Source organism: Danio rerio, chromosome 2, assembly GCF_052040795.2.
Source record: "Danio rerio strain M-AB ecotype USA chromosome 2, GRCz13ab, whole genome shotgun sequence".
In the NCBI taxonomy this organism is placed as follows: Eukaryota; Metazoa; Chordata; class Actinopteri; order Cypriniformes; family Danionidae; genus Danio; species Danio rerio.
In genome coordinates, this window is record NC_141022.1 from 54,928,806 (window position 1) to 54,942,863 (window position 14,058).

Genomic DNA, 14,058 nt, shown 5'->3' on the forward strand with positions numbered 1-14,058 from the left:
ATAAGTTATATTGATTACATATTATATATATTATGTACATAATGGCTTCAGCGTATTATAACAGCTTGTCACCCAGTGATAAGCACATTCATTCGGCTAAATTAACATTAAAGGGAGCGGCGTTCATCTGACAAGTCCTTTTGCAATAGCATCCTCCCAATGGATAGTGGATAAGAGGAAATGGCCAAGCATCCAGACCAAAATATACAAGTCTTTGGATGCCAAAATATTTGTTTTGTGTGGTCATGTGCAAAAAATAATGCTCTATGATTACCAGATTTAACACTGTAGTGCTAATAACTGAGGTTCTGCCTATAGCCAAAGACAAGGAAAAAAATACGGTACTATACAAGGTCTGGGTAATCACCAACAAGCAAAACAACTGCATTCTTACAGTGAACTGCACCTGTACGGCAGGATATATGAACTTACACTTTCATGTTTCATTCTTAACATTCAGTGTCTGCAGTTTAATTCACCATATTTAACTCTTTTTTCTAAAATCATTGCTGCAATCAAAAATGAGTAATGTGTATAATTCAGCATAACGTGAACTTACCTGATATGAAAGAGAACGAGTCGGGCATTTTTAATGAAGTCGTCACTCGATTCAGCTCCCTTTTAACCAAAGACGTCTGCGGTTGGCATTAAAAGCAGTGTGGTGTACAATAAAAGTTAAGTTTTCTATTTTTGGACATCGAATTTGGCATCCTACTGCACAATACCACATATCTGCTATTGCAGCCGGACTCTTTTTGCAACCTGGAACCCATGTAATGGGGGATGCGCGCATACTGAAGAGCGGTGTTATCGCGCGCATACTGAAGAGCGGTGTTATCGCGTGCATACTGATCAGCTGTGTTGTCGCATGCGTACTCAAGAGCGGTGTTGTCGCGCGCCTACTGAAGGGCGGGACCGAAGGTGTGCCGTGTCGCGGGGGCACTTTTGATAATTTTGGAATGGCACTTTCTATCCAAGACTAAAAAGGGCATGTCCACTGCACAGGTTGAGCCCTATGTGTGCACGTGCCTGGTCTCGTCACAGATTTTTTTGTCTTCTTGTCATTTACACTTGTGGAATTTACATGAAAACAAGGAAACAGTGGTGTCTGAGGCTCACGGTATGTCTGTTTCCACATACTGATCTATTATTATTCTACTATGCCTTGGTATAACCAGATTTTCATTGCAGGGCACCTTTACACATAAAACTGATAAGCATTTATTTTGGAAAAAGAGGGAGAGTGAGAGACAGCAACACTCATCATACTTGACACAGTTTACTGAAAATCATTTTGAAATTTCAACTGTATTGAACCTCAATTCTGTCAACTCATTTAAGTCTACTTAAAAATAAACAATTTATGAAGATAAACAGCATTAAAAAAAAAAAATAAAAAAAATAATGAAATGTAAAAGCACACGCACCCACAAAGAGGTTGTGATGGCATTCGGAAGAGTCTGTAGCTGTGTTTTTCTCAGTGTGGAGTCACAGTGCTGTAAATTCTGCTGGACGCTTCTGGAAGTTCAATTTCAGTTTGAGATGTTTCTGAGCGACATCTGGTGGTTAAACATCATACATGTAGTACTTTGAAGAGATTAAGGAAATTTGCATATTCAAAATCTTCAAGATACACTTTCTGTTGTTCTTTAGAAGAACATTTTGCACTTTTCAGTGATTTTTTATAGCTAAAACTGGCCTTTTGTGATTTATAAAGTGCAAGTTAATGGTTACCAGCAATTTGGAAACATACAGGAGCATGACTTTAAGGGTGCTTTCACACTTGGTTCATCTTGTGTTGACTTCAGCTCGGCTTTTAACACTATCATCCCAAAACTTCTCCTGCCCGAATTAACTCAGCTCTCTGTGCCCACCTCAGTCTGTCAGTGGATCAACAGCTTCCTTACGGACAGGCAGCAGCTGGTGAAGTTGGGGAAATTCTCATCCATTATCAGCACAATCAGCACTGGCGCCCCCCTGGGGTGTGTCCTCTCCCCACTGCTTTTCTCTCTGTACACAAATGACTGCACTTCAAACGACCCCTCTGTTAAGCTCTTGAAGTTTGCAGACGAAACCACTCCTATCAGCCTCATTCAGGACGGTGATGAGTCTGCTTACAGACAGGAGGTTAAGGAGTTGACTGTCTGGTGCAGTCACAACAACCTGGAGCTCAACACACTCAAAACAGTGGAGATGATAGTGGACTTCAGGAGAAACCCTCCAGCTCTCCCCCCACTGAGCATCATGGACAGCATTGTGGCAGCAGTGGAGTAATTCAGGTCTCTGGGCACCACCATCTCTCAGGGGCTGAAGTGGGAGACTTACATTGACTCTGTTGTCAAAAAAGCTCAACAGAGGGTGTACTTTCTTCATCAGCTGAGAAAGTTCAACCTCTAAAAGGAGCTGCTGAAACAGTTCTACACCTCCATCATTGAATCAGTCATCTGCACATCAATAACTGTCTGGTTTAGCTCAGCTACCAAATCCGACCTCCAAAGACTACGTTGAATAGTTCGGACTGCTGAGCAAATCATTGGTACAACCTTCCCTACTATCAAAGAACTGTACTTATCCAGAGCGAGCAGAAGGGCTGCCAGAATCACTCTGGACCCCTCACACCCAGCACACTGCTTATTTGAACTGTTACCTTCTGGATGACACTACAGAGCACTGCTCACCAGAACAGCCTGACATAGAAACAATGTCTTCCCTAGGGCAATCCATCTCATGAACACTTGATAATAGTAATTGTGGAACAAACATCACTACTTGCCATACACTTTTACACACATATACACTTATTCAACAACACATTTTACATGCCAAATTGCACATACAAGCTGCACATTTAACATTGTATATAGTAATATAGCTCTACATACACTTGTATATTTGCATTCACTACTTACTGCTTTATATATATATATATATATATATATATATATATATATATATATATATATATATATATATATATATATAGATATATATATATATAGATATATATACATATATATCTATATACATATATATATATAGATATATATACATATACATATATATATATATATATACATATACATATATATATATATATATATATATATATATATATATATATATATATATATATAAAATCAGTTTTTTTGTCCTGTCTCTGTAATTCTGTTGCATTGTAAAAGCTCTGTCACGATAACAAATTCCTCATATGAGCGAACATACCTGGCAATAAAGCTCTTTCTGATTCTGATAATGTGATATAAATAATAATAATAATGTGATATATTAAATAATAATGTGATATATTAAATAATAATGTGATATATTAAATAATAATGTGATATATTGAATAATAATGTGATATATTGAATATTATTATGATATATTGAATAATAATGTGTATTTTTGAAAAATAATATGATGTATTTAATAATAATATGATATATTGAATATTAATATGATATATTAAATAATAATATTATGATATAATGAAAAATAATATTATGATATATTGAATAATAATGATATATTGAATAATAATAATATGATATATTGAATAATAAAATGATATAAATAATAATAATAATATGATATAATGAATAATAATATAATGATATATTTAATAATAATATGATATATTGAATAATAATATGATATATTGAATAACAATAATATGATATATTGAATAATAATATGATATATGGAATAATAATATAATATATTGAATAATAATATGATATATTGAATAATAATAATATGATATAATGAATAATAATATAATGATATATTAAATAATAATATTATGATATATTGAATAATAATATGATATATTGAATAATAATAATATGATATATTGAATAATAATAATATGATATATTGAATAATAATATGATATATTGAATAATAATAATATAATGAATAATAATATGATATGTTGAATAATAATAATATAATGAATAGTAATATGATATATTGAATAATAATATTATGATATATTGAATAATAATATGATATATTGAATAACAATAATATGATATATTGCATAATAATAATAATATATTAAATAATAAGATAAATTATTTATATTTTTATTTAATTATGTATATATCCTTTCTTATTACTACTACTACTGTTTACTGTGTTTTTATTAAATATGTATGTTCTGTTAATTTTATGTAAACTTTAGAACTGCTTTGGCAATACATTTGTAACATTTGTCATGCTAAAAAAAGCAAATATTGAATTGAGAGAAAGAGAGAGAGAAAGAGAGAGAGAGAGAGAGCATATCCTACATATCTCCTATTCTGTTTGAAATTTCAGTTCCTCTGAAGTTTTCTGTTTGCACTAATTTCTGTAATTGTCTCTTTTGAATGTAACTGGACAGGTAAATATAAACGACCTGTGGTTTATTTTACAGTACTGATAGATATATGTTGACTAACATGGTGAAAAACTTGCAAAAACTCTTCGAAATGCAAAAATTTATATATATTTCATTACATTTTTATTTGTCTTGAGAACAAATACAGTAAATATATACTTTAAAAAAAAACTTAGTTTGCAATTAAAAAACTAAAATAGAAGGGAAAATAACGAAGTGCTGTATTAATCTGAAAACGTAGCCCTATATACATTTATGGAGATCGCAAATTATGTAGCTAGAGTACATATGGCTGCATGTCTTCTTTAAAACGAACAATTCAGGGCGGTATGATGCTGTTCGTTTTCACGCTTACCAGCTGATGCTTACCTCTGTATGGACAGCTTCTCTCCTGTTACCAGTTTGTCCAGTTAGCTCACCATGTGCGTCAGCAGATTACCGGCAATTTTCTGGAAAGGTTGTATGTGTGTGAACAGGCCCTTTTTGAAAATACCGGTAAATTCTTTCTGGCTATTTTCCGGAAAGAGAAGTTGTAACATTACCAGTAATTTTCTAGAATGCTGCTCTGTGTGAATGCAGAAGGAAGGTTGCCAATTGTTAATAAGATGCTTACGATAAGCCGTTGTTTGTTTATCTTCAAGCTCTGCTGCCTTCAGTTGCTTATTGTGTCACATGTGCACATGAAGCAGTCAGTGAGCACCAGCACACACACATATCATGTACATCTCAACATGCGAAAGCGTTCCTCTTTAAGATTTATTTCAAGTTGTTCACAATAAATATCCATCCACAGAGTTTGCAATGTAGTCAAATGCTTACAAATACAAACGCAGCCGTTTATGGGTCATTTCTGGTTAATGATGTCAGAATTTACCTGTATTTTGAAATGAGTGTGTAAATGGTCTTTTCCGGAAAGATTCCATAACATCCTTGCCTGTGTGTACAGCGCTCTTTTGAATTTACCGGTAAGGTCGTTCCGGATATTTTCTGGATATTTTCCCTTATCACTGTGTAAAGGGGCTCATGACAACAAGGTTTAAGTCTGGCGAAGAACGGTTCCAAAAAGCAGGTAAGACAAAAACAGAAGCCAAAAAGATTTAAATAAACAAGTAAATAACAGGGTGAGAATGTGGTAAAATCTGAAAACGTGGTAAAAATCAAGAGAGGGCTTTTCTTTTTCTAAATTGATTATAAAAACACTGTTGGTTGGGTTTAGGGGAGGAGAAGGGTGGGTCAGTCAGTGAGTTGACAGTGGTCTCTGGTGAATTTACCTGAGAACAAGGTGCGAATGGCACTCGCAAGAGGAATTTGAGATCTTAAAAAAACATTCAGAGCAGCTTCTGGTAGATTCGCTCTACAGAAATGTATATAGTGGTACGCTTTCAGAATGAGCCTGGGTTGGTATTAATTGCGCTACAATTTATCCTAATGATAAAATGATAAAAGTCATGATTTGACAAAATAATGCAGCACATTTTTAACTTACAAAAGTCAAAGTGGTAAAAATGAGCTGTGAAAAATAGGAAGACTATGACACAGTGACATTTAACATGGTTAAAACAACATATTTCTCAGTTTATTTTTTATTTTTTGTTTATCATTTAGGACAAAGGAAGTGAATAATATGGAAGATGATGGAAGTAAACTCAACAAAACAGGTTTTAGGAAACAAAGGAAAGGAAATCATGATGGGGTCTCATCAGAATTTGCGCTTTGCATTAAACTCATCCTACTGCGGGCCTACACACACACATACCACACAGACAAACACATGCACTCACACACATCTTTTGTCCAACTCTCTAACTATTAAGCTATACAATAAAGCTGTTAAATATCAACTCTCCGATTCTTCAGGATGATGTGGAGAAACACCTCTAGTTTTTTGACAGACAGAAATGCTCCCGGTTCATTCTGAAAGATTAAACACATGCAGATAATCAGCAGGCAGAAATGAGAACCAAATATCTGTCACATGAAGAGATTTTGGAAAGATTTAATCCTACTTTACCTAAAAATGTAAACATAAAAATGTATATTTATATAGTCATATGGGTTACAACCCATCACCTTAATATACCTTCAAATAAAAATATGCCATTTGTAAAAATTTATAAATTCTGACATTCCTGTACCAAATTAACTGTAAGTTTTTTAATAAAACATAAATCTTCATCCATTGCTTTAACTATTACTATTCTGAATTGCTGATGATAATGAAGATTGGTAACACTTTAGGTCACAATTCACACGGTTAACTACTGTCTTTTTACCTGCCTATTAGTAAGATATAAGCTGTTCCTTAGTAGTTAAAAAGTATGTTCCCCATCGGGAGGGGAACTTCAATGCTATGTGGAAAACTTCTACTATGGGGATTTCATCAAAATCCAATCATCTGAAAGAGTAATGAAACCGGCCAATGAAATGCCAATAAGTTGGCAGCGTCCGTGTGCACAGATGGTCATCAATTAAAATCAGTTATTGTATAAAAACGCTGCTCGTGCCACGCCGAGGCATCCTTTGGCGAGAGATATGTGTGCTCTCTCAGTTGAGTTTTCCAATTGGTGAACCCTGCAGAGTTCCTTTGAGGCCCCCAGCATCTGACTCAGTGGAGAAGTTAGGTGCTCGGCCCTTTATGTTGTTGGCATGCCTGCTGGTCAGCCCGCGTTCTAGGTGTAGGTGCCTGCTATGCGCAATCCCCATTGGTGATCCCATATGCTTCATGATGTACCACAACTTCACCACAACGATTGCCCCTTAGCTGTCAGCCGTAAATAGCCTTTCAGCTTGAAAAGGGTGAATAGCCTCTTTCAGCTAGAAAAGTGTGCACACGAGCAACGTGTTTATACAACAACTGATTGTAATTGATGACCAGCTGTGGATGCTGATGCCGCCAACACATTGGCATTTCATTGGCCTATTTATATACGCTTTCAGATGATTGGATTTTGACGAAATCTCCAGAGTGAAAGTTTTCCACATAGCATTTACATTTCCCCCCTCAGGGAACGAGGGATACTTTTGTAACTGTTGCGATCTTATTCCGTATCCCTTATCCTACCCAAAGCCCAACTTCTACCTTACTATCTATTAATAAACGGGTTATTAGTAGCTTATTAAACTCATAGTGATGAGTTTGTTCTTTCCTACCATGAACTGTGACCTAAACTAAAGAGTTACCAGATGATGCCATTCAGACAATAAACTAGACCAGGGGTCGGCAACCCAAAATGTTGAAAGAGCCATATTGGACCAAAAAAAAACAAAAACAAATATGTCTGGAGCCGCAAAAAATTCAAAGCCTTATATAAGACTTATAATGATGGCAACACATGCGGTATGTATTTATATTAGCTATATTAGCCTACTATAAAAATGACTTTGTTAGCTACAAATACATACTGAGCCTTCATGATTAAATGTTCATTTCCCTGCAGTGCATCCTGTAGAGAATGACGCGCCACGTGACTACTCTGTTGTACGATGCCGTCTCAAGTTTAACTTACAGTATATTAATGAATTATGTTTAACGTTCAAGTTTAACTTCATTACAATATTAATGAATTATGTTTAATGTTCAAGTTTAACTTCATTACAATATTAATGAATTATGTTTAATGTTCAAGTTTAACTTCATTACAATATTATTGCATTATGTTTTGCTTTGATGAAATTAAAGAAATGCAATAAAGAAATCAGATTTTTTTTAATGTTTTTTATTTTATTTTGAGGATTCAAAAAAACAACATCAAAATGAACGTGCACAACGTGCCCCTTATCTGGGCAACAAACAGTGCAATAAAACGCAGCCTGCCATTTCCATTTCAAGATCAGCTCGAGTCATTCCTGGGAATGTGCTCAACAAGGAAGGGTCAATCTCCAGGGGTGTGTGTCAAGGAAAGACAGTCTCGTTTTTTCCTTTCGCAATTCGCAAAATCTGCTCCCGAATGCAGTTTGCATATCAACGATTGCACCTTGTAAATAATCACCGTTGAGTGAGTGATCGGGATGGGCTTCTTTGAATTCTCTCAGGGAGGGAAAATGAGAAAGCGTGCCCCGCTGTACATCTTTGGCAAAGACAGCTTGCGCTCCATGGCGCATCACACAGCCGCCGGTTTGTTTACAACAGCTACCTGCCTGGCATCCCGCCCTGCTGATAGAAACGTGTGTCGCAGGCTATGACGCAAATCTTCGTTGACAGAAATGTTGAAATTAAATATTCTACACACTTTTACAGCATTGGAAAACGTTAAGATTGTTTGTCCTCCTATAGAAACCATATTAAAACAAAAAATATATTTTCCTCCCCCATCGTTTTCCATTTTCAAACATTTTTTGAAAAAGTTCCAGGGAGCCACTAGGGCAGCGCTAAAGAGCCGCATGCGGCTCTAGAGCCGCGGGTTGCCGACCCCTGAACTAGACTATATTTTTAATAAAGTTGATTTGGGTATGACCTTTCCCCCATAACTTTGATAATTCAACTTTTTAAAATAATAATTATATATTTTTTTGTATTAGTAATACCACATTTACGTTTCATATTCTACTTTTTCACAAACTGTTTACTGTTTGCTATTTTATTCATGCTTTTAGGAGCGTTTGGCAAATGGCCAATGTGTCCTGAAACTTGCCTACAAGCACTTAGTCATTGTTGTTCTTATAGTTGTGTAAATCGCGTCCTTGTTCTCATTTGTAAGTTGCTTTGGATAAAAGCATCTGCTAAATGACTAAATGTAAATGTAAATGACTAAATGTGTAATCTACCAATGTAGTAAGAAAAATAATCTTATGTCAAATGGAAAAACAAGTTTAAGTTCATTAACTTATGAAGCACATTTAAAAAGTCACAAGACTGTCCAAAGTGCTGTACATACTGTACTTTACACTATTTTTATGTTTGTAAAGTAAGTATAGAACCAAAAGGTCATACAAAGTTTGCACCTACTTGTTTGTCCCAAAGGCAGATGCTGGAGTTGTAGGAAGAGGAGCCGAGGCTTGAACTGAGAGAAGAGAATGAGGTTAGCTTTCAGGTATTAAGAGTAACATCACTTTTATGGTTTGTGATCTTACCTTTGGGTCCAGGCTTAGTGACAGTGAGTTGAACAAGAACCTGCAGATCTTCAACAGAGCAGAAATACCATCCAGAATCAGAGAGTCTCAGTCCAGTCATCAGCACAGTGAAGGAGCTTTCACCATCATCACTGATCTGCACTGATGGATTCTGGGATGTGTCAGATCTCTCCACTGCGTAACAGCGCTTATCTTTAACTCTGCACCATTGTTTTATTGTATTCCTGTATATATCACTGTAGATACACTGAACACTGACATCACCACCTTCATGTCCAGATACACTGCTGCTCTTCACAAACACACCATAAGCTGAAAACAGTCAAGTAGACAATACATAGTTTTACTGCACAGATAACTCGCTAACACTCAAAACACTAAAACACCTCTGCTTCAGCATTTATAGCGAATATGTTTAGTCTGTTTATTGTTTCAGACTGGCACAATTAAAGACAGGCTGTCAGAATAATGCATTAAGTCATTGTACTGTATATTTGGCCTATACATCGACTTCCAGAAATCAGGTAAGACAAAAAACAGAATCCAAAAAATAAAGCGAATGAGTTCATAACGGGGCAAGAATGCAGTGAAATCCGAAAACAAGGTCAAAATCAGACGAAGGCTTTTCTTTTTCTGGATGGCTTTTGTAAATCGTCGCTTGGGTTTAGGGAAGGAGGGGGAGGAGGAGGAGGGTGGCTGGGTCGGCCAATTGGCCAGCCGCCCAGTCAGTCAGTCGGACAGACGGTTTCTTAACAGCGGCCTTCGGCGGCTTTTTACGCGAGAATAGCGCAAGCACGAATGGCACGCTCACAAGATTCGCAAAAACTGCACAAGTATGTACCTCCGAGGACATATTTCGCAGTCTCCAGAAACGTCGGCAGGGCTATGTTTCCAGAATGAGCCTGGGTTGGTTAATTCAGCAATCGCGCTCGGATCCGCGCCAAAACAATCACTTCGAGATCGCTTGAATGAGGTGGTCTCAGCTTGATTGAAACGAACTCTGGAGCGGATCGAATGTAGTGAGAAAGTGATACAATCTGAGCCCGGTTATATCACAGGGTTTTATGCATATGTAATAGGCATACGGCTATATGTAAAGAGAATTATGAGTAGGGTGGGAGGTCATTCCAGACATCCCAAGTCTCCCGGAAGTTTTAGGAGTCTCCCGCAAATGCAGAGAGACACCCAGATGCCCGCAAATGAGTAATAATCTCCTGGAAATCACGCGTCTCACTCCCGGTCCTCAAGTATGTCACGCACCCTTCTCACCCCTGCCTACAGCATACCTCCTCGCTCTTTAGACATGTGGGGCTCCCTGTCAAACACCACTAAACCACCACCCCCCTGACAGCTGAGCGGGACTCTGCAAAATAAACCGTGAAACTCTGACCAATATGAGGAGAGTTTACTCACACATGACTTGTTTTAGCTCTTTTGGTTGATTTAGAAACTTTGCAGTGTGAAAGCGAAACGCACCAAAAACAAAGAGCAACAATTTAACATTTGTAATCTCTGTTTCAGGACAATTGAATCAATTCACAGGTGTGAAAGCACCGTAAATTACTTGATCTAAGAGATCTTATGGGGTGTAAAGATGCAACAGCTATGAGAGATATGTTGGGGCTAGATGGTAAAGGGATTTAAATACCAGTAAAATCGCTTTAAAATAAATTCTGAAATGGATGGGCAGCCAATGGAGGGCCCTTAGAAGAGAGGTAATGACTATTGAGGGTTTTTGATTATTTTACTTTGTTTCTGATCTGATTCACTTGAGAAACTCTTCTAAAAAACTGATATTATTCATAGGAATTAGTCAGATCGATTAGATATTATTTGATAGAAGAACAGACATGATATCTCATCAATTAAATATACGGTAGACCCACAGTACGTGGGGCCACGAGCAATTTAATCAATCACGGCCTACACTTGTCTTTTATTCTCTTTTTTTCAGCTCAGAAATAAACTTCAAACACACTTAACACAATCACAATATTAACACATTATTTGTCTCTTAGAAAAAAACGCAAATTTAAAGACTTTTTTTTTTTACCTGATTGTACCGTTAGATACATATGATAACCATCATCTACGGTCCCATAGCCATTGATCTCTACAGCACACCAGTAACATCCAGAGTCTGAAGGCTGCAGATTCTGCCATTCCACTGTAAAGACACTCTGCTCTGGATAATCAGTGATGGAGAATTTGTTTCTTGTTTCATTTGCATATGCTAATATAGTGCAAGAGCTCCAAACTGACCCCTGACACCAGTATTTACGATTTGCTTTGAGATGTTCTTTATATACACATGGAATTATGCCTGGTGATCCAGATTTTACTCCAATATTCACATCATAAACCCAAGCTTCATCTAAAAGATTAAGAAAATAAAACAGAAAAACTTCTTATTAAGTAAAGGTAATGTATACTGAACAATAACAGGAAAAACATTAAGTAAACTACAGACCATATAACAGTATAATTCAAGTCAGTTATGTAATTTAGAGAGATTTAAAATGGTTTACCTGAGATTTGAAGTAAAACCCCAGCGAGAACCAGAAGGTGAATCATGTCTGCAGGGGAGTGTGTGAGTGTATGATAGGTTTCCGAGGAAGAACAGAAATACCATCTAAAACCACACCTTGTGAACAAATGAACAAAGTGGGTTATCTTCAGCCCACAACATCACAAGTTATGTCTCACCACAACGCGACAACATTTCACTTCTAAGTTTTCCTTTTGTGAACAGGTTAATGGATGTTAAATGACAGTAGTGTGTTATCTGAATCAGCAGGTTCTCTTGTTCAGTCTGATAATTTTATATACATAACGTATCCTTAAACTTTGCATGCGGAAAGACCACGGCTAAACAGGGTTGTAACCCAACTGTTATACTGGACTCATAAAAGCTAACCAAAATGTTAGGATTAATATGGAAATGTTCATGTTTTATTTACTTATCTTTATTTTAGATTTCTAACCTTTTATATTGTTTTACTTTAAAAGTTTTTAAAATTGTCAACGAATAAAAAAATTAACAAGCAAATCAGCTAACAAAATAAATATATGTACACCCAGCTAGCGTAACAGTTTCGTAACATATTAGTCATTTCAAGAGTTCACACTTAGATATTGCTTGACAAGCAGGTTTGGCATTCTGTCCCGGGAGAGAACCCTGAGCTCGGAGATAGTTGAGCCCAGGGCTCCCGCCAGGTCCATAGAGCATGAGAGGGGAGTACGAGATCAGGTGGTTCTCGAGAGCTCCCCTTTTTAAAGGAGGAAAGGAGGAGAAAGGGTGTGGATGGGGGGTTTCTTCGGAAAACGAAGATAAGGGAGTAATATCTAGCTTGGCTATTTATAGTAAGTTAGGATAGATCTGATTGGCTAACTAATGAGTGTAGATAGGCGGCCAGCTGCAGTCAATTATATCAAGTGTTCCTCTTGAAATTAGTTTAAAAACTTCACTTTTGGAAATTTCGTAATGTAACAGGTGTTATATTATTTTTATTAATTTCACTCAAAATTCTCCTTGTTATTCATCAATTATTTTTATTTAATTGTGTATTTTCAAAGTTGTTCTTTAAATATCTTATATTTCAGAGTTAATGAAATCATAGTTGTGCCCCTTTAAGTGTCATTTTCAGGTTCCGCCTGAAAGTAGTCACTCAGTTCGCGGCAAACGCGATTGAGGAGAGGTGAGTTTTACTGAAGCTCCGGTTAAAATATAGCATATAAGTGTTGTTTATCATAATAACACATGTAATGGTGTTCTAAATTGCATTACATTGATGTTTAAACATGTATGAGAGGTTGAATGTATATGAGGCATGTATTGTGGGTAAAGTTTATAAGCATGAATGAGCAAGCTTTGTAGTGAGAATTATCTCTTTCACTAATAGGTTGGTGAGCTCCTAAGGAAGGCACATAATCAGCTTTGCCATTTGTTTGCTTTATTCATACAGGTATGTGTTTACATATGTGTTTATGCTTCTGTTATGTTTTTGAATTTATGTATAATGTTTCTTTTTTTTTTGGTGTATGTTAAACACACTTCAACTTTATTTATGTGAGTTCGCGGCAAACGCGATTGAGGAGAGGTTGGTGAGCTCCTAAGGAAGGCACATAATCAGCTTTGCCATTTGTTTGCTTTATTCATACAGAATAAAAGCCTGTTAATTCCCATATGACTGGTTCCTTTCGCCTAATCACAACACAACGCAGAGTAAAGCGAGGACCGGTCACAGTGACTTACCAACAGATAACATATTCACAACATCATATGTTGTGTAACACAGCTCCAAGTGAAGTGAAATGTCCAGCTAAGGCTTAAATCTGAAAGTGGACAGTTTTTAAAACTATTAATACATCTAAAAAAAAAAAAAAAGTCGGCTCATAGTGGTTAAAATGAATTGACTTCATACCGAGTCTTAAGCCATTTCGGCGTGATGTGACTATAAAAATTTAAACCTGCGCCCCGCCCACTAACACAACAGCAAAGACAAACAGATTCTGAAGTCATGAGTCAAGAAGACGCTGTGCTTACCTGGATATTATAGGAAGTGTGAGGGGAAATCATTGATTCATCAGTCTACATGCTTACAGTG

The 14,058-nt window shown here is 36.3% G+C and overlaps 1 protein-coding gene across 1 annotated transcript; it reads right to left on the minus strand.

Moving 5' to 3' along the window:
- Nucleotides 1–4,469: 4,469 nt before the first annotated feature.
- On the minus strand, nt 4,470–12,128 carry LOC137487552 (polymeric immunoglobulin receptor-like). Its single transcript, XM_087241595.1, has 5 exons — nt 11,980–12,128; nt 11,505–11,825; nt 9,452–9,763; nt 9,327–9,381; nt 4,470–6,295 (listed from the first exon to the last, which is right to left on the minus strand). The coding sequence occupies exons 1-5, from the start codon at nt 12,023–12,025 to the stop codon at nt 6,259–6,261; spliced, it is 771 nt and encodes a 256-aa protein (XP_087097721.1). The 5' UTR covers nt 12,026–12,128; the 3' UTR covers nt 4,470–6,258.
- Between the last annotated feature and the right edge of the window lie 1,930 nt (nt 12,129–14,058).